Below are 21,414 nucleotides of genomic sequence, written 5' to 3' on the forward strand. Positions count from 1 at the left end.
ATCTCTGGATCCGACCGACCGGCACTTGCGAACAGCTTCTGCTTCGGGCGCCACGCGGCAAGAAAGACTGAGGAAAATGGCGTCGGCTGATGCCTTTATACCCGAAGACCAACAGAGATGACGTCGGGTGAAGTGCGACATCAGCCGAAGCCGGACCCGGACTTTGGAATCCGGCCGACTGAAGGGCTGCCTGACGACAGGACAACCCAGTTGTTATGACTGCAGATGCATCCATGAAGGACATCATGTGGATGATTAAATATTACAGAAAGAGAAACACTCACCTGGTCTTGGGACCGGCTGTACTGCAGGAGCCTGGGTCTTTCTAGCAGAAGCACCTTCCTAAAACAGAATGAGAACTCTGTTAAGTTCTGGCAGCATATGATATGACTGGGTTAATACATTTTCAATCAGTATTAACAGTAGAATGAGAAATTATGTCATTTCCTATATTCAAAGAGGAGGAGTTAAAATGAGTACTTAAGAATGAATAAAAAAAAATGAAATAATGATGCAATATTTCAGAATCACCATGAATGTTGAACATTTTTTGCAGGGAAAACTTTGTCAAATGACACAGAGGCCAACTTCTGTCCGTGACGTCAATGACAGATATGTCTGAGCAGGAAAGGGCAGCCAGGCTGTCTTAGGGTGAGCACGGTTAGGGATTAGCTGATGTGGATTACTACCTGGAGACCAGGGTGATGAGCACGGATCAAAACAGTATAACAGAATGTTCCCTGCAGCATGCATGGAATTGCAATGTATGCTCACAGATACTGACATCTGTTCACGTCTTATAACAATGCATAAAAAAACTGATAGTAGACAGGTTGAATCTTTACACAGCCATCCTGCTCTCCTGCCCACACATCTACTGTTGACAGTACCACTGCCCACCTTCTACAAGGAGGATGGTAGCCTCTTTATGCCATGGGAGCACAAGCTTGTCACTCAATAAGGGTGAAAAAAGTGTAAGAAAAGGCAAAAGGACAGGCAGAGGGTCAACAAATGTGCACTGAGACAACTGCCTTTTTTCCAGGTACTCAAGCGCACAGGTTGTGACTATCAAAACTTTTCAAAAGATACTTCTCTAACCTTTAATTGGCACATTTACTAAAAAAGTCAGCCATGCTGTACAGACACAAACCAATTCTTAATGTAATATGTTAACAAGTAACTGATTTTGGCGCAGCAGCAATAAAAAAAGTATTTCTCCTCCAAATGGCTTAAAAGTTTATGATTTGTGACTGCCTTGACTGGGAAGGTCAGGACAGCACCATTAACTTCAAACCAAATCACTAAGAGCTTACTCCCACTTATAATGGACACTGAGCCAGTATGATGCAGCAACTTTAAAAGTGTTCTTAATCTTCACTGTGAGTTTTTTTATTTTAATACATTTCCTGCGCTTGGTTACAAAGACTGTTTTGTTGTACTCACTTGTCTTTATATGGTAGTTTGAAAAGGAAAGTCATTAACATCCTGAAAAGAGGCTTTGTACCTCACAGACTAATATGGTTGACAATAAATAAAAATGCATCACTGCTTTCTAGTGATGTTAACTAAACTACAATATAAAATGTATGCATGTCAGCTCACTGTCAGCAAGAGTAGTGTCTCCAAAGGCTTACACGAACATCCAAAGCTACAGCCAGGACAGAGCAAAACTACGCTGGGGTGTAAGCTGTTAGACGGTACAATCAGCACTGCAGGCAGAAGAGGTGCCATTCAGTTCCTATAAATCAGTGGTGAGATCACTGCTGTTTGATCAGCAGTGCTTAATTGAAAGTCGTCCCAAGCACAAACAGTATCAATATAATAATTTAAGCAGCTGCAATTTCTGAGACTGCCTGCATTATGTGTATACATTAAAAACTGCACTCTGTTTGGTGTTTTAGACAGTGTAGGAAAGATAAAGATGCATCATGCAGATACTGCACAGGTTCACTGTAGCCTGTGTGACTCCTTGTTTAACTTTTTACCTTTAGCCTGACTTTTGTTTTTTTTTTTTTAGAATGACAAAACACACCTTTTCATTAAAATTACTCCATATAACAAAGAACATTTATTTATGATGGTTTTGTCATAGGAAGCAAAGTCCATAGGTTTAGTACCTTCAGTCACTGGTAAAATGCATTACTGATTATACAACTCAATTTTCAATGCACCTCAGAAACTGTCACTCTAGGTAACACATTTTCCAATTGACATCACAAAGTTTATTCAAATGAAGTCTGCCTACAAACAAAATATTCACGCTTTGGTGAGCCAGTTTTTTGGTGTTAGGGATTTTGTTGGGGCAACGTGATGTAGTACATGTTTTTGGAGTGGAGCTTTTTATGTGTTAATTATGAACACTTTTTAACACACGATACGTTTCTTACGAACATGATGGGTTGCAAATTGACTAAGTGGCAGAACCCACAGGGTCAGAGTTGCTGGCGCCATGTCAGACTCAAAGCCTGTCACAAGTGGTGTTCCACAGGGCTCAGTCCTGGGCCCTCTCCTGTTCGGCATCTACTTCTCAGAAGTACAAGCAAACACAGGAGGATTATGGCTGACAAAATTTGCAGATGACTGCAAACTGATAGTTGAGAACACATCTAACACAGATATCCTTCAGAAGGGTCTTATAGAAATGGAAAACTGGTGCCAGAACCATGGCCTAAAGTTAAACGCCAAAAAATGCATAGTCATACCCTTCGGGAAAAACAAGGTTACCCCTAGCTACCATATAGGCGGCAACCCACTAAGCACAGAGGAGGTTATCAGGGATCTGGGTACCCAGGTTGACAGTAACCTTTCATTTGATACCCACGTTGCCAAAGTAGTTAGGAAGACCTTCTACATTGCCCACCTGATCATGAAGGGATTCGCATCTAGATCAAGGGAAGTCATTGTCCCCCTGTACTCATCAGGCCAATGATTGAGTACAATGCCCCATTCGGAATGTATCTGACACGACACCTGCAGCAACTGGAAAGACCCCAAATGTTCCTCACCAAAAGGATAAAGGGTCTCAAAAATATGTCCTATGCTGCCCGACTGAAGGAACTTCAGCTCTACTCAGTCGCTTACCGTCTGCTCAGAGGTGACCTGTGCCTGACATACAAGGCCATGTCCAACCCAGAATTGATGAACATGCTTCACCTCAAAAAATCTAGATCCCTCAGAACTACAAGGGCGGGAGACTTAAACCTTGACACGGTTATTAATAGGATGTGCTGGAGGGACAGATTCATCACCCAGAGACTCCCTATGCTGTGGAACAAAATCCCGGTACATGTGAGGCAGAGCACCTCGCTGGCTTTGTTCAAGAGAAATCTTGACCAATGGATGGGAGATCGCAGATATACCCCAGGGATTATCTCAGTGTCACTGCTTAACAGAGGCACAGCAAAATAACGGGCATAGTATCCTCCAAACTAAAAGGGTGGCGAAAGCCACAAAACTCTGGCTAGGCTTATAAATGCCCTTGGGCAGATAGCCTAGTATGAACCTATGAACCTATGAACCTAAAAAGGTTCAGACAAGATTAATTTAACAGATGTAGTGGCTACAAAAAAAAAAAAAAAAAAAAAGACATTCACTTACATTTGCTAAATGAGACATCTGAACCAAACCCTGTATCTGTGATCCTAGCAGACAACCAGACATGGAGAGACTTTTCTGATGCAGACAGGGATACGTAAAGCTTTTTTTTTTTTTTTTTTTTTACCAAAACACTGTAGCCTTCAAACAAGCCAAAGCCAAACGAAACATTAAGGTAAAGTATTTTGTAAACTACCTGGACAAAGAAAAAAATAACTCCTTTAATAGGTTCACATCGGTCTGAACACCATCATCTCACCTTCCTCTGTGGTAAAAAAACAGCACTTCAAAGTTCAGAAGACACTGAAACCTAGACATATAGTCTTCATTTTGGCTAAGGCAAAATTCTACAAAGGTAAACGACTCAGGCTGTTTTCTACATACGAGCCTGCACATTTTCTCAAGCATTCTGCCCTTTACTAAGTATGCAACAATGTAAAGAAAATTTTAGAATTTTTGTCTGGACCTGCTAGCACAGGTATTTTTACACCCTAAGCAAACTTGATAATTTGTCCTTAGGTAAATGCAATTGCTGGAGGTCTAATGGGAAAGAAAGAGGTAACTGGGTCAAGTTTTTTAGAAACGTAACAAACTGACAGATTTTAAACATTTCCTACAAAGAATTTCATTAGAATCATTCGCTCCCCCAATATTTCTTACAATGGAAGTAATTCTTTAGCGCTTGGTATAGGATATTAATTGAAAAAGAATAAAATGCCCAACAAACACCAGGTACCTTCGCAAATCAAAAGTAAAAGTCCATAAACCACAAAAATACTGCTAAGGTAAGGCTCCAGATTTCAGTTGTAAAAAATACATCAATGGTTCTTTCCAGCAGTACCAACTTTATTAAAACACAAGCGCTTTCATATTTAGGTTCATCAGGTGTATGCAACAACATAAAAACACACCTTTTTATTTCATATGCTTATATCACATGCCACTAATTAATCAAGTCTTAAAAAGACATACACAATTTATGCAGTGATGGTAACATTAAACAAGAATATAACAACTTAACCTACCTACGTAAAACTCTCTTGCTTATAGGGGTCTGATAGGCACACAGTCACATTCCCTTCAGTACAAGTCTTTTGAGTGTGTACCTTTAACCCCTAGTGGGTGTGGCCTAAGCCTTTAAAAATGAAGTTATCACCTTACAATTTTAATAAATACTCATTGACAGAGGTCAAATATCAGTACAATTGTTTGCCATCATGTATGCTTCAAGATAAAATATTCGATACCTTGTATGTAGCGTGGTTTTGGAATTATTAATGCAAGTATGAACAAGTAATATTTGACGCCTAGAGGAGCAGTAGGGGGTAACTGCAGATGCACCTGGAGGCGTCACTCGGATGTAATGAGTTAAGACCATATAAATTATTTGCTCTAAGCCTCATAATCCAGTTAGCCTCCATTTCTTCTGTCCTGGATTTGATATCACCTCCCCCGATAGGTAGAACGTATACGAACATTAGGGCAAATAATGGACATGGTCTTAATGACTGTGTGCCTATCAGACCACTACTAAGCAAGAGAGTTTTATGTAGGTAGGTTAAGTTATTATATTCTTGTTTAATGTTACCATCACTGCATAAAATGTGTATGTCTTTTTAAGATTTGATTAATTAGTGGCATGTGATATAAGCATATGAAATAAAAAAGGTGTGTTTTTATGTTGTTGCATACACCTGATAAAGCTAAATGTGAAAGCGTTTGTGTTTTAATAAAGTTAGTACTGCTGGAAAGAACCATTGATGTATTTTTTACAACTGAAATCTGGAGCCTTACCTTAGCAGTATTTTTGTGGTTTATAGGATATTAATTGCCAATGCATAAGGCTTTGCCAAGTTCGATGCCAACTGTCAAAAAAAGAAGTTGCTAGAAAATGGACATCAAAACCTAAAGCAACCATAACTGAAGTACTGAACACTGCAAAGGAGTTAAACAATTGTGTCGCTCATCCAGTCATGATGAAACAAATGAACAGTTGTGGGTTCGGTTCAAGCAGCTTTATTATATACAAACACATCAGGATTGAGGCTTACCTACTTAAACTTATAAACAGACTGACTACAGCACTCATACATGTTAACACTAGCTGTTCTCTCAAAATGGCAATGCTGCCTGCACGTGGCTTCACCTTGAAATGCTTCTTACAGCTACAGCACATGCTCTGTTTTAGATCCTCCCTCTGAGAAATAAGTCATGCACTGAAAATGACAACATTCATTGAAATGCTGTTGTACAAAAATGATCCTCTGACATGCAATTATACAGAACATTCTTTGACACTCAATCACACAGAACTAAAATACAAATAAAACGATGACCAGGTTTGCTGTGTATTTTAAACCAGGTCTAGAAATATGACCTGATCATGTGACATACACATTAGAATGGGGTTTAGCAACAGGGACCGTCTTTCAATGAATGTTCAACTTCAGGGACATCTAGGACATCATCAGGAATGGGAATAGGTACTGAGACATGTCCTTCAACAGGAACATTGTCTGGGTTGTTCTGAGATCTAGAGTCTATATCAGAGGTACAATTGCTGCCATATTGATTCAGACACCAGAAGAAGATGCCTGCAATTTCTTCTGCATTCTATACCCTCAGATTCCACTAAGTAGGATCTCTACTCAGCACATATACCTCTCTCTTGACCAGTTCCGATCTAAACCGATCACCGTTTGCATCCTCACCATCTCTCCTCCTTTCAATGGACGAAAAAATCTGTTAATTTCATCATAGCTGGACTTCTGAAAGGAACTCTTTTTAAATAGTTGGGCTTTGATTGCTCTGGTTTTTTTAGCATTAAGCACCAACAAACTGGAACTGTTAGGCAAGGTTGCTCTGGTTTGTCTAGATAGAAGTCTCTGAGCAGGCGAGCTAAGTAAGTTGTCACAAGCTATAATTCTGAGATTAAGCAAATTCAAGAAGATATTGGTATCGTTGCACTTTGACCTCCCTAGTAATTGCTTCGCACTTCATACTGCACACTCAGCCAAACTGTTTGACTGTGGATATTCCGGACTGTTAGTAATGCGGATAAAATCCCAATCATTTGCAAATTTCTGGAATAACTGACTGGTAAACTGGGCACCATTGTCAGAAATAACTGTGTGTGGACTACCACGAACTGAGAAAGGACATTTCAGCTTAGTAACAACAGTAGTGGATGTTAGGTAGCAAATCTCTCTCAAACCAGTTTGAATAAGGGTCTACCAACACTAAGCAATTCTGACTGTTACAGTTAAATATGTCAGTGGCTACTGCTGATGAAAGTAGTTCAGGAATTGGGTTTAGCTGAAGTGGCTCTTTTTACAAATGCGGTTTAGTACTATTACATACTGAACAAGATGAAAGCACTTTATCAATGTCTTTTGACACAGAAGGCCAAAAGAGAGTTCTCTTGCCCTTTTGGTAGCTTCGGAACCTGGGTGGCCATGATGCAAAATCTGAATGTACTCATGTTGTAAGGAAGTAGGAACAATAACTTTAGGACCTTTGAAAATTATATCATCTTCCATCAACATCTCATCTCTAAGAAAAATATGGTTGCACTTCTGTTGGTACACAAGATTGCTTTGATGGCCATCCAGCATTGAAGAAGTGGTTGAGCTTTTGCAAAACTGGATCAGTCTTCGTATGATCTCTTAGCTTATCAAGTCTTGTGGTAGAAAAATTACGCACCACCATGACATGAAAGTCAAAATTTTCTGCATTTCTGTTGTATTTCTAGGTGATCAGGATAAGAACGAAGTTTGCCTTTTCTAAAGACCATTTTGAAGTTGTACTTTTGTAATCTGATCATCATTTGTAGTCTCACTGGAGCCGTACGCACAGGCTTCTTTAAAATAATGACTAGAGGCTGATGATCAGTCTCAATCTGGATAGCTCGGCCATAATATAATCATGGAACTTCAAACATGCGAACACAATTGTCAAAAGTTCTTTCAATCTGAGCATAGTAAGAGTTTTAGATGCATAGGCTACTGGTCTACCCTCTTGAAGAATAACTGCACCAAGACCGACCTTTGAAGCATCACAGGAAAGAATTACTGGTTTGTCGACATCATAGTATCTTGATATAGGTGGACTGGCAATTTTCTGTTTAAGGTCATCAAATGCTCTCTGGTGGTGTTCTAACCATGAACAGGCAACATTTTTGCATGTCACCTCTCCTAAAAGCGCTGATAATTCACTGAAGTCTGATATAAACTTGCCCAAATAGTTAACCATATCAAGAAAATTCTGTAAGGCTTGGACATTGTCTGGAGCTGGCATCTCAAAAATGGCTGTTTGGAAGGGTCTGGTCGTAAGCCTATACTGTTAAACAAATGACCTACATAAGTAACTTTTGGTAGCCTGAATTTACATTTCAGAGGAGTGAGCTTTAGGTTCACTTCACGAGCTTTGTCTAGAACTTTCCTGAGGTTTGTGTCATGCTCTGTTCACCATGGCCTCCAACTAGTAAATCCACTATTATAGCACATGGATAACCTGAAAACATTTGCTTCATTGCACGCTGCAAGATTTCACCAGTAGAATTTATTCCAAAAGGCATTCAGAGAAATCCGTATCTACCAAATGGGGTACTGAATGTAGTCAGTACTGAAGATTTGTGATCAATCATCACTTGCCAAAATGCACTCTCTGCATCTAAGACAGAAAAACAGTGGCATTTGGCATGAGGGTAGCAACCTCTTCGACTGTATGCATTAGATGGTAGGGCCTCTTTAATGCTTTGTATAAGTTTCTTGGGTCAATACATACTTGACTTTTATTCCGAGATTTTCTAATGAGCAACTATCATGGAAGATACCCATTCAGTTGGTTCTGTGACTGGACAAATCACACCTTGTTGCACCATTTTACTTAAATTGACCTTAACTTTATCCTGCATAGCTACTGGGACATTTCTCGCTGGACTGACCTCTGGGTCTAATTTCATGGAGTACACAACTGGAAGTTTGCCTCGCTTGTCTTCAGAAATGTCAGCATACTCTGAGAAATTAGCATCGGTGAAACTGGAAGTAGGAAATGGGCTTACATGATGGATGTCTTTGGTGAAAGAGGTCTCAGAGACCTAATGATGACTGCACAGGTCTTCTGGCTACATAAAATTAAAGCTGTAACTGCCCCAGGCTGAATAGCAAGAAAGCACTACTGAGCCTTCGGTCTGAACCTCTTCACCTCCATAAGCAACAAGCTTCGCATAAATGGACAAATTAAGTTGTTCACCAGCTCTTATTTCAGCAAATGTTTCTGCTGACATAACACTGCACTTTGAACCAGTGTCTACTTTGAGGTCTACGGGCTTACCATTGATCAGGACAGTACAAAACACTTTGTTCTTTGCCAAAAAATCTACTGCATTAACCTTTTCACCATCCACACAGAAGGTAGAGTTGCAGCTTTCTTTATGATCAACTTGCTTTTTTGAGTGACCTTTATTAATAAATGAATGAGGCTTGCTTGATTTACAAAGCTTTTGAAAGTGGTCCCATTTTTCACACTTATGGCATTGCTGGCCAAATGCTAAACACCTTCTCTTTTAGACTCATGACTGGCACCACAATTACGACAGTTAACAATAAGACTTGAATTTTGCTGACTCACCATTATGCTGCACTGAACATGCCCATTTTACTGAGCTAGTCTTAGAACTTGTTGGAAAGTTATGGGCTCTACCTATTAATCATGCAGGGGCTGTAGCTGCCATGTGCTTAGGCCTGTTTCTGCTAGCCACATGCTGCATGCTGTCTACATTTGCTCTAGAAGCTGCTGAAAACATGCTCTTATCACTTACAAGCATATTTGTGTGCCTTTCTGTAATATCATGTATTTGACAAAACTCTACAGTTTTGCTCAACGTTAAATCACTGTCACGAAGCAAAATCTCTCTCACTGCAGCATTAACACTACACACAAGCCTCTCTTACCAACTCATCTTTCAAAATCAATACACCTGCACATTTTAGCTTTCTTTCTCAAGTCAGTAATATAAGCTGCAAAAGCTTCTTCTAGCTTTTGGTCTCTTGTATAAAACAGGCGCCTCTCCAATGTAACATTTCTCTAAACTTACATTTCAAGCACTCAGGGTCCTCCATTGATTTAGCTTGTACAACATGATGGTTTTCCCCTTCTCCTGCATATACTGCTAGTGCATACACAAATAAATGCTCTCTCTCAATGACTTCTGACCACACTAAGTTAAGCAAAATAAATACCCTCGTATGTGCATCTTTATCAGAAAAAGCTGCTTATATGAAAATATCATATTCCTGCTCAAATATTCTCCAATTCTCTGCAATATTATGATCAAACACAAGTGGACTGGGTCTGCAAAATATCTCTGCCATATCAATACAGTAATAAAGACACTTGGAATTATATGCGAACACACACACATGCCAGAAATTTATGTCAGAACTTGCAATTATACCCAATAGCACAAAACCCTTCGAAATAACTGCACTTTATAAAACAAGTCTCCGTAGCACAAGAACACTTTGAAAGCAATATACTTTGCGAAACCACTCATCAGTGTAAGAAACGCTTCAAAATGACTGCACTTTGCGAATCAACTGTACACAATGCAAGAAACTTCTTGAAATGGCTGTACTTTGCGAAATAACTGTGCAGTGTAAGAAACAATTTGAAATGACTGCACTTTGCAAATCTGTTTTATTCTGACCGCACTTTGCAAGATAACTGTACTTTGCACACAGTAAATTCTTTGAAATAATTGTACTGTAATAAAGCACACACTGCACACACTTTGCACACTGAAATACTTCGAACTCTCGTTATATTTTGAATAGCTCTGGTCAATGCGAAATAGTAGCTCATGACCAAACATGGTTGTCTACTAAAAAAAACGTGCAGGTTGCCTTGCTTTTCTATGCTAACTTTGCCCTTTTATTGCATTTGTTATGCTCCTTTGACCTCTTATCATGCTCGTTATACTTTTCTTGTGCTCATTTTACTTTTAACAGGCTCATTATGCAAATCTGAAGCAACTACGAACATCCACATAAGTATTTCTGATAATTCTATTAAATATTTTGTTTAATCATTAATGCATTCCACTCTTGATTAATAATGCATTTTATGCTTTGTGAATGCTTTGTATCATTTTCTTTACAAAATAAATCATCTATACGACTTTTGGTTACCTGTAGTTCATTTCTGGCCTTTTTTTAATCATTTAAGCACTGTATCACCCAACTTGCTCAATGTACCTTCACAGTTAACTCTGCACCTCAGTGCTTGAAGAAGTTGCACTCTCTATCCTAGTTCAGACACCATGTCGCTTGTCTGGTCCGGATAAAACAGACTAACAGTTGTGGGTTCAGTTCAAGCAGCTTTACTATATACAAACACATCAGGAGTGAGGCATAGTAACTTAAATAAACTTATAAACAAACTGATTACTGCACTCATAAATGTTAACACTTTGGCTGTTCTCTCAAAATGGCGCTGCTGCCTGCACGTACTCTCACTTTGAAATGCTTCTTAAAGTTGCAACACATGCTCTGTTCTACAAACTGGTGGTAGGATCTTTAGAAAAGGGAAAGAGCAAATTACTTGGAAATAAATGTAATTTGAAGAAACAATATATGCAGTGTAATATTCAGGAGGAGAAGTGAAAAATAAAAGGAAGGCAGGACTTCAATTTATGCAACGGTGGAGTGAATCATAATTGATAAAGAAAATAACTGCGTATAATACGGGAGGAAAAATCATTCTGCCCTATCTTTTGCCACTGTGCAGACATGCTGGGACAGAAATAGGAAAATGAAAACTGCAAGTTAGCCTATTTCTTTGGTAAACAAAACGCACAATAATAGGAAATTGTTAATGATGACCGACACAAACTGAAATACAGACCAGAGAATATATCATCTGAAATCATTTGTTCTGTGAGCTAAGGAAAGGAAAGTGCACATTTATTAGTCATCAATCTCCCAATACTAAAAACATCAGTTCATATCAATGTTTTCTCCTACTTGAGAATGTCACTTATGGTCATGTAAAAACTAGTGGAAGGATACATCAGGCATGTATCTCCACTTCAAATGCCTCCTACAATCATTTTCCATCTAATCCTTACCTCACGTTTTCCTTTCAATGGACAACACCATAGAAATTCACTTGCTCTATACCAAACTAACACTTAAAACCTGCTTTTCACAGTCAAGTCCACCCTAAATCTGTACACAAGCTTCTAAGCTCCATGCTGTATGACAAACTTCTCCCTTATGAGGTCTCCAATCTCCCAACCTGATAGTTACTGATCAACAACAATTCACTTTCCACCAGCTAAGTCTTTGAAAAAAAAAATAGAATTCACTCAAAGAAGCATCCTCAATCCTTTACAGACTGGCTTCAGAATAAACACATCCACTGTTTTCTTCTAAGCTACTTATACAATTTTCAAAATGTGTAAATGAGCATAATGTACTTACCATAATGCTCAACCTGGATGTGCAGTACTGCCTTTATCAATCCCTAGGGCCAAGTCCAACAGAAATTAATACAGCCTGGGATCTAAAACTTTCAAAGATAATGTCCCACCCTTACTCATACAGGTCAGCAAAGGACGACAGTCTCCAGAGAATGATTAGTCCGGTCTAAAGTAAAGCAGTAACGAAACCATACAGTGAACAACAAAAGATGAAAGTCCTGTACAGAACTAGTGGTGGTGGAACTTCTTCAAACTTATCAGAACAGACAAGTCCTAGCTCAGCAAGAGGCACTTCCATAAACTGTAACTCCTACCCCCTTCCAGCAATGTGGAGAACTTACCAGTGAAATGTGCACCATTCCAACAGCATAGGACACCTTGAAAAAGGTGGACAAAAACATTATCCAAGTACATCTACTTCCTACATCCTAACAGCCAAGGCTGTGCATAGAAGGGTTGGTTTGTTGAAAAGGATAGAAAATGAACACCCGGATCTATAGTTAAGCACAGAAAACTGCCCCTGACATGATCCGGTCCATCCTCTTCAAAACCATCAGGACAGAGTCCCAAACTCATCCTCTTGGGTGGTCACATGAAAGCACATCTTCTGACTGTGGCTTCAAATGATCACATCTAGCTTACGTCTTATAAAAAGAAGTTATGTACTTACCATAACGTTCCATGTGATGTGTTCATCTCGCCTTTGTTCTTACACACGAGTTTGGAGCCGATCATCGGCTCCGAGTCGGCCACATTGCAAAGCTCTGCATCTTAGAGAAGCTAGAGACCAGACTATATCCCACAATCCTCCCTGCTATTCCTCAGATCTAGTTTGCGAGAAACCAGACCTCTAACCCTCACCTCAGTGCAAGACATACACATTCACACGGATATCCATGAATATCCTCTGGCTATAAGTAATTCTTATGGGCGGTGCACCATATCCTAATGAGGACACAGGCCAAAGAACCCTAGAAGAAGTAAGAAAAATCCTGACCAGACTCTAGTCTTACCTGTTCTTCCATAACATGTGAAAAAAAAAGGGGTGGGGGTGGGGGATGTAAGAACAAAGGCAAGATGAACACATCACATGGAACGTTAAGGTAAGTACATAACTTCTTTATGTGAAAGTGTTCAATCTCGCCATTTGTTCTTACACACGGGTAGCGTCCCTAGCTCCATCACCCCAGGTGACTCATGGAAGAACGTTCCTGAGCACAGTGGAACCAAAGGATGTCCTGTCCTTGGAGGTCCTGTCAACCTTATAATGAGTGATAAATGTATGAGGCTTAGCCCAGGTAGCTGCTGCACAAATCGTGTCCAAAGGTAAGCGAGCTGCATGAGCCAAGGAAGTGGACAAGGACCTGGTAGAATGAGCCTTAGGCTTGAAAGGTAATGAATGATTCTCACTAGAGTACACAAATGCTATACAATCGGAAAGCCATTTAGATAAGGTACGTTTCGTGACTGCCATACCCTTTTTGTTGTCTGCAAACGAGACAAACAGCTGATCTGACTTTCTGTGATCTTAAGTCCTGTCCAGGTAAAATCTTAGCTGCCTATGAACATCCAACTTGTGCAGCATATACTCCAGTCTGTTTGTATGATTCTTGAAAAACGTGGGGAGCTCTATGGATTGGTTGATATTTAGGACAGAACATACCTTGGGGAGGAATGACGGGTTTGTGCGCAGAGAGACTATCTGGGTGAAAGATCAAGTACGGTGGTCTGACTGACAACGCTTGTAGCTCTGATACTCTTCGAGCTGAAGTGACTGCAACGAGAAATAGTGTCTTCCACGATAAAAACTTTAGTAGGCAGGATGAAGCTGGTTCGAAGGGAGGTAAAATCAGTTGTGACAATAACGGGTTCAAATTCCATGGGAAAAGGGGCTCCCGAATGGGTAGACGAAGGTGGAAGGTTCCTTTCATAAAAGCCTTGCAAAGTCTGTGAGACATAATGGAAGAGCCCCCCTCACCAATATGAAAGTTAGATATAGCCGCCAACTGTAATCTCAAGGTGGAAGTTGAGGCTCCTTCGTGAAAGAGAATTGTTAAGAATTCCAGCACTTTGTGTAGTGGAGCTACCAAGGGATCTATGTGTTGGCTTGATGCCCAACATATGAAGCGTTTCCATTTGCTCCTGTAAAGCTTTCTGGTGGAGGCTTTATGAGAGGCAAGCAGAATGTGTTGAACTGCCGGAGAAAGAAGATCTGACCTTGCTAGAGAGGGAAGCGAAGCAGCCAAGCTGTCAGTTTGAGGGATTGAAGAGATGGGTGAGGAACTTCCGATGAATGAGTCAATAGATCTGGCACTGGGTCCAGAATCCAAGGTTCCTCCTTTTGATGGGCTCGAAGAAAAAGGGGAACTATATCTGCCGAGGCCAGAATGGCGCTATGAGTATTATCGTCCTTTCCAGGTTCCTGGCTTTCTGTAGAAATTTGGGAATCAACGGGGTAGGAGGGAATGCATACAGGAGACCCGGGGGCCAATCGTGCACCAGTGCGTCCCTGGGAACATCCCCCGGAGGGGGGTAGAAGGGCAAAGTAGCTTCTGCATTTGGCAATCAATGGGGATGCAAACAGATCGCAGCAAGGCTGGCACCATCTGCGGAAGATCCTTTCTGCCACCTGTGGATTGAGGGACCACTCGTGAGGTAACAGGATGGCTCTGCTCAACCTGTCTGCAATGACATTGGATGACCCCGGTATCTGCGTTGCCACTAGAAAGCGACCCGTGGACTCTGCCCATTGCCAAATTCTCATGGCCTCGCTGCATGGGTAAGACTTGGTTCCCCCTTACTTATGTACCAGACCACAGACATGTTGTCCGTCTGAACTGCCACTGTTCCCGGAGGTAAGAGAGCTTGGAAGTGTTGCAACGCTAGGAACACCACCCTCAACTCCAGAACATTTATGTGCAGGTTGTACTCCATGTTGGACCATTCCCCTTGGACTGTTCTTCCCTGAAAAAGTCCCCCCATCCTATCAGAGAAGCGTCCGTGGTGATTGTGGCCGTCGGGTTGGGTAGGACAAACGGATGACCCATTGTGAGGTCCTGACTGATTACCCACCATGAAAGATCTCGCTTGCAAGAGTTTATTAGTATCTCGTGCGATATGGGTAGCTGTTGGAACGACCATTGCGCGAAAAGCAGCCATTGGAGGACCCTCATGTGCAATCTCCCCATGGGAACTGCGATCAGAGATGCTGCCATTAGCCCCAGAACTTTTAACACTAGCCTGGCTGGAGCTTTCCTGTTCTGAAGAAGAAGAACCTGTTCTTTGAGGGCGGACGCCCTAAGTGGAGGAAGCTTTAACAGTGCTAACCATGTATCTAGGTCTGCTGCGATGAATGAGATATGCTGTGAGGGCGATAAGGCAGATTTTTCTAAACTGATTGAAATTCCTAAGTGGGAACAAAGGTCGACTGTGTAGTCTCTGGCTTGAACAAGACGATGCCTGGTGGTAGCGGTGAGGAGCCAGTCGTCCAAATACGGAAACAGCCAGAATCCTTGTCGTCTCAAGTGAGATGCCACTACTGCCATGCATTTGGTGAATACCCTGGGAGCTGAGGTGAGTCCAAAGGGCAGCGCTCGAAATTGAAAATGACTGGCTCCCAGCCTGAAGCGCATGTGATCTCTGGACGGCCTGGCCATTTTGATGTGGTAGTACACATCCTTGAGGTCTATCGAGCACATCCAATTGTCCTTCTGTAAGAAGGGAAGGATCGACTGTAGCGTGACCATTCGGAACTTTTCCTTCCTTACGAAGGAGTTGAGATTGCTGAGATCCAAAATCGGTCTCCAGTCCCCTGTCTTCTTTGGAACTAAAAAGAACCTTGAGTAAGTTCCGTATCCTCTTTGGCCCGCCGGGACTGGCTGGATGACTCTTTATTCGAGCAGCTTTGAAATTTCTACAGCTGCTGGACCTTGCAGATGGGGTGGCACATCTGGAAGTCTCTTTCGTTGAGGTGGTGCGGACATAAAGGGAATTACGTATCCTCTGGTTACTATGCTTTTTACCCAAGAATCCATAGTAAGATTTAGCCAGGCCTGTGGGTATAAAGCCAAGTGACCCCCAACCGCCTCCAGAGTAGGACAGTCGGGCCTCCATTCAGGAGTGCTGGAAGGGCTTCCCAGAGACTGTATCCCTGTCACCCTGATTTTGCGGACCCCCTCTGCCGCTGGGGCGGCATCTTCCATTTCTTCCCCCTCCTCTGCCTCTGGAGGGGGCATCACCCTGTGTGGCTTGGAAAGATCCCAGAGTGTTACGGAACCACATTTTTCCGGCTCGTTGCCCTTTGGGGTACGGTCTAGATGGAACGGATTCCAACAGCAGACAGGGTCTTCCCCTCTTGCTCACACCGAGTTAAAGTCTCCTTAACTTTGGGCCCAAACAGTGTGGCACCATCAAAGGGGGCGTTGGCAAAGTAAGACTTGAAGGCTTACGCAAAGGAGCACAGCCGCATCCAGGATTGTCTACAGAGAGCAATCGCTGAAGCTGCAGCTCTACTTGATCCTTCGGCCACATATGAGATGAGCCTCATGGATGAGTTTGCTATTGAAGTAAGGGTGTTGAGTTGTGCTGTCACCTTATCTGAGACAGCAGCATCTGTGTTACCCTGGAGGGTATCCCCCAGTCCTTTAATGAGATCCCTCTGTAGACGTGTAAAATGTGTCAAATAGTTTATCGAACACATGGAAAAAGTCACTGAACTAAAAACGCGCTTCCCATACCTGTCCATAGTCCTAGAATCCTTATTAGGAGGATGAACAGAAGAGGAAGACTTAGACATTTCCTTCTTCATGGCCGCCGCCACCACCATAACGTCGACCGGGACTCCTTTAGTGAGATAGGCCTTATCCTGGGGGGCCGTGATATATTTGTTTGGTTTTCGTGGGACAGGTTCCACTGTGTCCGGTGTTTCCCACGCCCTTCAGGCGATCAAGTCCATCAACTCATCGAAGGGCGGGGTCACCCAGGAGGTAGAAGGTTGAGCCCCAAAAGCCTTCAGCAACACCGACTCGTCCTCAGTGGGGGCTAGGGACTGCCAATCACCCCTCTGTTTCGAGATCTCCAGGATGTCTGCAAATGACACATCCTCAGAGGGGGATCATGGGGACCCCTCTGCCTCATCCAAATCGGTATCAGAAGTTAGGGATTCCTGTGGGGAATCAATGTGCCTCCTCTTGCACAATCTCTTCCTCGGAACCTCATCAGAGGGGGCTTCTGGTGAGGCCTCTGAGGAACAGGGATCACCCTCTGGGGCTGGCTGAAGCAATGGGGTTCTACACTTAGGGTGAATCGTGGGGGCAGAAACAGAAAGAGGCCCTTTAGGGGAAGGAGAAGACGCCTCCGATGAAGTAGTTGTCAGAGCAGACAATATCTTCCTCATAAGGTCGAAAGCCCCCGAGCCCCGGGCCGAGGACTCCTCCGGTTCCAAAGAACGCGGAAGCATCACCAACATCGGAACCGTGGGCTCCGACCCAGAGGACGGAGCCGAACCAATCTGCGCCAAGCCCCCGAGAGGGAGTCTCGGCACTGAAAATTCGGTAAGACTCTCTGTCCCGGAACCAAGGAGAGATAGTCGGCTGCGCGACTCCCCTACAGGCTACGAAGGAGTCGAAGTCAATGGTGCCGATAATGCAATGGACGGGTTCGGCACCGAGGGCTCCACTAGCATCGGATCGCCTTCTCCCGGCTCCGAAGACTGGACGAGTCTCTAAGGAGGACCTGTTGGAGACACGGGGAGGGCTTCTAGTTTCAACACCAATTGGGACAAAACCGCAATCAGCTTGGAAAGGAACATGTTTTCCATTAGTTTCTGCATGACACGATCCACATCAGTATTGGATAAGAGTCTGGAAGACCGGGTCGAAGGCGCCGAAGACGGCACCGACCGAAGAATCGACGGTTGAGGTAGCTCTGACACCGGTTCCAAGACCTGGGGTTCGGTGAAAGATAACCGTTCGATGCTCGGCCCCGAGGTCTGTGGAACCAGTGAACGAATCTTAGAAGATGAGCTCGGAGCCAATGACATGGGCTCCGACATCTTCGATGTCTTCGACCCCTTCGAAGACTTAGAAGCCTGGTCGGACTTCTCCAAGGCCTCCTGAAAGTCAGATTTAAGTAAACCCCTGTCAATAAGCTTCCTGCGTCTCTCAGTAATGACCCTCCCGCTAAAGGAATGACAGATGGAGCAAACCTCCTGCAAATGGAGAGAGCCAAGGCAGTAGACGCAGGAAGCGTGATTGTCAGTGATGGACATTTTCTGTCCACACTGACATCTCTTAAAGCCGGATTTGGCTTTCTCCGACATTTTACAATCAAGCTAAACACTGAAAAAAACAGTGAAAAATAGAAAAAATACTAGCTAACAATAACAATAACTATATATATATATATATATATATATATATATATATATATATATATATATATTTATGAAAAACACACAAGCTATTATAACACTACTAGAAAAAGTCAGAAACTAGTAGGCCGAAGCCCAAACCTATGAATCTAAGTATATATATATATATATATATATATATATATATATATATATATATATATATATATATATATATATCTAAATATATGATATAGATCAAGAAAAATACACACACACTCTATAATATCTATCTAGGCTAAAGCTAAAATACTATTAAAGATTTGTAAAGAAATTCTGCTTATCTCCAAGATGAACTAAATTGTTCGCTGGCCTGAGCTCTCCTCGACCGATCTGTTGCAGCGGCAAACTAGATCTGAGGAATAGCAGGGAGGATTGTGGGATATAGTCTGGTCTCGAGCTTCTCTAAGATGCAGAGCTTTGCAATGTGGCCGACTCGGAGCCGATGATCGGCTCCGAACCAGTGTGTAAGAACAAACGGCGAGATTAAACACTTTCACATAGGTACTTAGAAAAACCCATATCTCAGACATGCCAATGTCATCAAGAGAAGTATTTTTAAAGAACGTGTGAGAAGTACCCAAGGTTATCACTGCATTAGTAGAATGTGATGTAGGTATAAGCAGGCAAGTTCTACACATACACAAAGCTGTCTCCCTCAAAATAAAAATCAACCAGGGAAATCTAAACGCTTAACAGTTCGGAACTTTTCTAAAGCAATCTGCATCTTATTAAGCGACAGTTTGTCAAAATTCACATCTCTCTCAAACCTGGTAAATACAGCATCTATGCAGAATTATTCACAAAACCCTGTACAAACATGCAAATTGTTGCATTAAGGCTGTCATACCTACCAGAAGTAAGCCCAGATCTAACACTAAAAACAAACCCTGCAAGTGGATATACAATAAAAGAAAAAATAGTAATGGTCAAAAACCAGAAACAGCAACTCTCACAAAGAAAACGGCACTGTGATTAAACTAAATAAGATTATATAAAGGCCAATAAGACTAATTACAAGGTCAGGATAGCTTTCTAAGCTAAGGACACTCACAAGCCCTTCTTCCCCCATGTCAGAAACCATAAAGATCATGTTTAAAAGCACAAAATAAACTTTGCTCATACAAAAAACTGTATTGTGAAACCTTTAAAAAAAATGTAAAGTTTAAAAGACTGCTTCTGAATGTGGAAGACAAAATTCACCAAGCCGTGTGTACGGCAAGCACATTCATGGCTGGCCAGGCAGCGTTTACTTCACACTTTGGGTTCTACCTCCAATTTTGCTGGATTAGCACAAGTAAACATAACTATAAATTAGTTATGTAATTGTCAAACTGTTATCTTACTAATTCACAATTACTTACCTATGCAAATCCAGTATAATTATAACTGGAACCCAAAGTGACATTAAGCGCTGACTGGGCAGCCATGAATATTCATGCAGTACACACAGCTTGGTGCATTTTATCTTACACATTAAGAAGCAAATTTTAAACCAGTTTTTATCTGTAAACAGGTGCAAATATACATTTTTAAACACCTTTATTGAATTAGCAATTGACAGGCAAAATCACATATACAAAAAAGTAATCAAACTGCATTAACAAGTTCACGTTTACAAACATTATACTTCAAATTACATCATATAACCTAAGCAACATTACAAAAATCATTCAATACTTGGCCCCCCTTTTTTTAAACAAGAAACATCTTTATTAAACCATGACTTATGGCATAGGCAATCATACATATAAATGAAAAACCACAATGACACTTTCCTAGCTACAAGCAATTTACATCACAAACCATACTGACACACTGCCAGTTGCAAACGGTTTACTATTAGAATGTCGAAGCGAACTCCGTCGACTGTACTGTTGAACACAGAAGTTCGAAAAAGGTAATATCGAAGACCAAAAATCAACCTAGGAACAGGTTTTAACATGGGTCGAGATAGGGGAGAGGTTTGTAGTTCGGAATAACACTTAACATCTATCTCGACCCATGTTAAAACCGTTCCTAGGTTGGTTTTTGGTCTTCGATATTACCGTTTTCAAACTTTCGTGTTCAACAGTACAGTCGACGGAGTTCGCTTCGACATTCTAACAGTAAACTGTTGCAAACATTATACATCACTGACAGTCAACCCAATCATTTTCAGTCAAACATTACATAGCTTATTTAAGTCCTGCCTTCTTTTAAACCCCATTTCTCACCTGTATATATTGTTCCCACAATTCCCAGTTTTTCCTATGTAGTTTGCTACCCTTTTCTAAAGATCTCAATTCCAGTTGGTTTATCTCTGATACGATATTTACCACTTCTAGTATAGTTGGTTTACATTTTGATGTTCAATTTCTAGTAATTGCGTTTTTGCAGCCACCATAATTAGACACAGCAAGGCCTTACCATGTCTAGGCAATTTCAATTCTGTATCACAGCTCAGAATAATCATCTCCCTTGTCAGACCAATCTGCCCATCCAACATCTCCAACAGTGCATCCCGCAGGGAATCAAAGTATAAAATATGTTCCTAATTATCTCTTTCTTCACCGCCACACCTCCAACTTTTGCTGTCTACCTGAGGAATATTTCTCTGGAGTCTACTTGAGTACAAAAATATCTATGCAAACATTTCCAAGCAAAAACCCTAAAACTTCTACATTTTGTTGCATATTTGGGAGATGTACATATATCCTCCCATTGTTTCTTTGTGAATTGCTTATCCAATCTCTCTTCCCAATCCTTTCTAACCTACTCTGACTGATTCTTATAGTTATCATGCAATATTTTATAAGCTCTACTAATTATTCCTTTTTTAATGGCAGCTTCTATTCTAGATTACTGTAGGTCTTTCATCTAGGATCCCCCTATTTCTTTCTCTTTGCTTATACTCTATCAGTCCTTGATAAGGAAGGTAAACTCTAGC

At 41.5% G+C, this 21,414-nt stretch overlaps 1 protein-coding gene across 1 annotated transcript in view; it reads right to left on the reverse strand.

Annotated features, from left to right (window-relative positions):
* The window catches only part of CDC73 (cell division cycle 73), a 2,122,897-nt gene that overhangs the window by 1,005,962 nt on the left and 1,095,521 nt on the right, over positions 1-21,414 (reverse strand). Inside the window, exon 11 of the mRNA XM_044085321.1 lies at positions 285-342. Within this exon, the coding sequence (XP_043941256.1) occupies positions 285-342 (58 nt within the window). The remainder of the gene's footprint in view (positions 1-284; positions 343-21,414) is intronic.

The sequence above is a fragment of the Protopterus annectens genome, chromosome 10.part0 (genome assembly GCF_019279795.1).
Source record: "Protopterus annectens isolate FY-2018-M chromosome 10.part0, PAN1.0, whole genome shotgun sequence".
In the NCBI taxonomy this organism is placed as follows: domain Eukaryota; kingdom Metazoa; phylum Chordata; order Ceratodontiformes; family Protopteridae; genus Protopterus; species Protopterus annectens.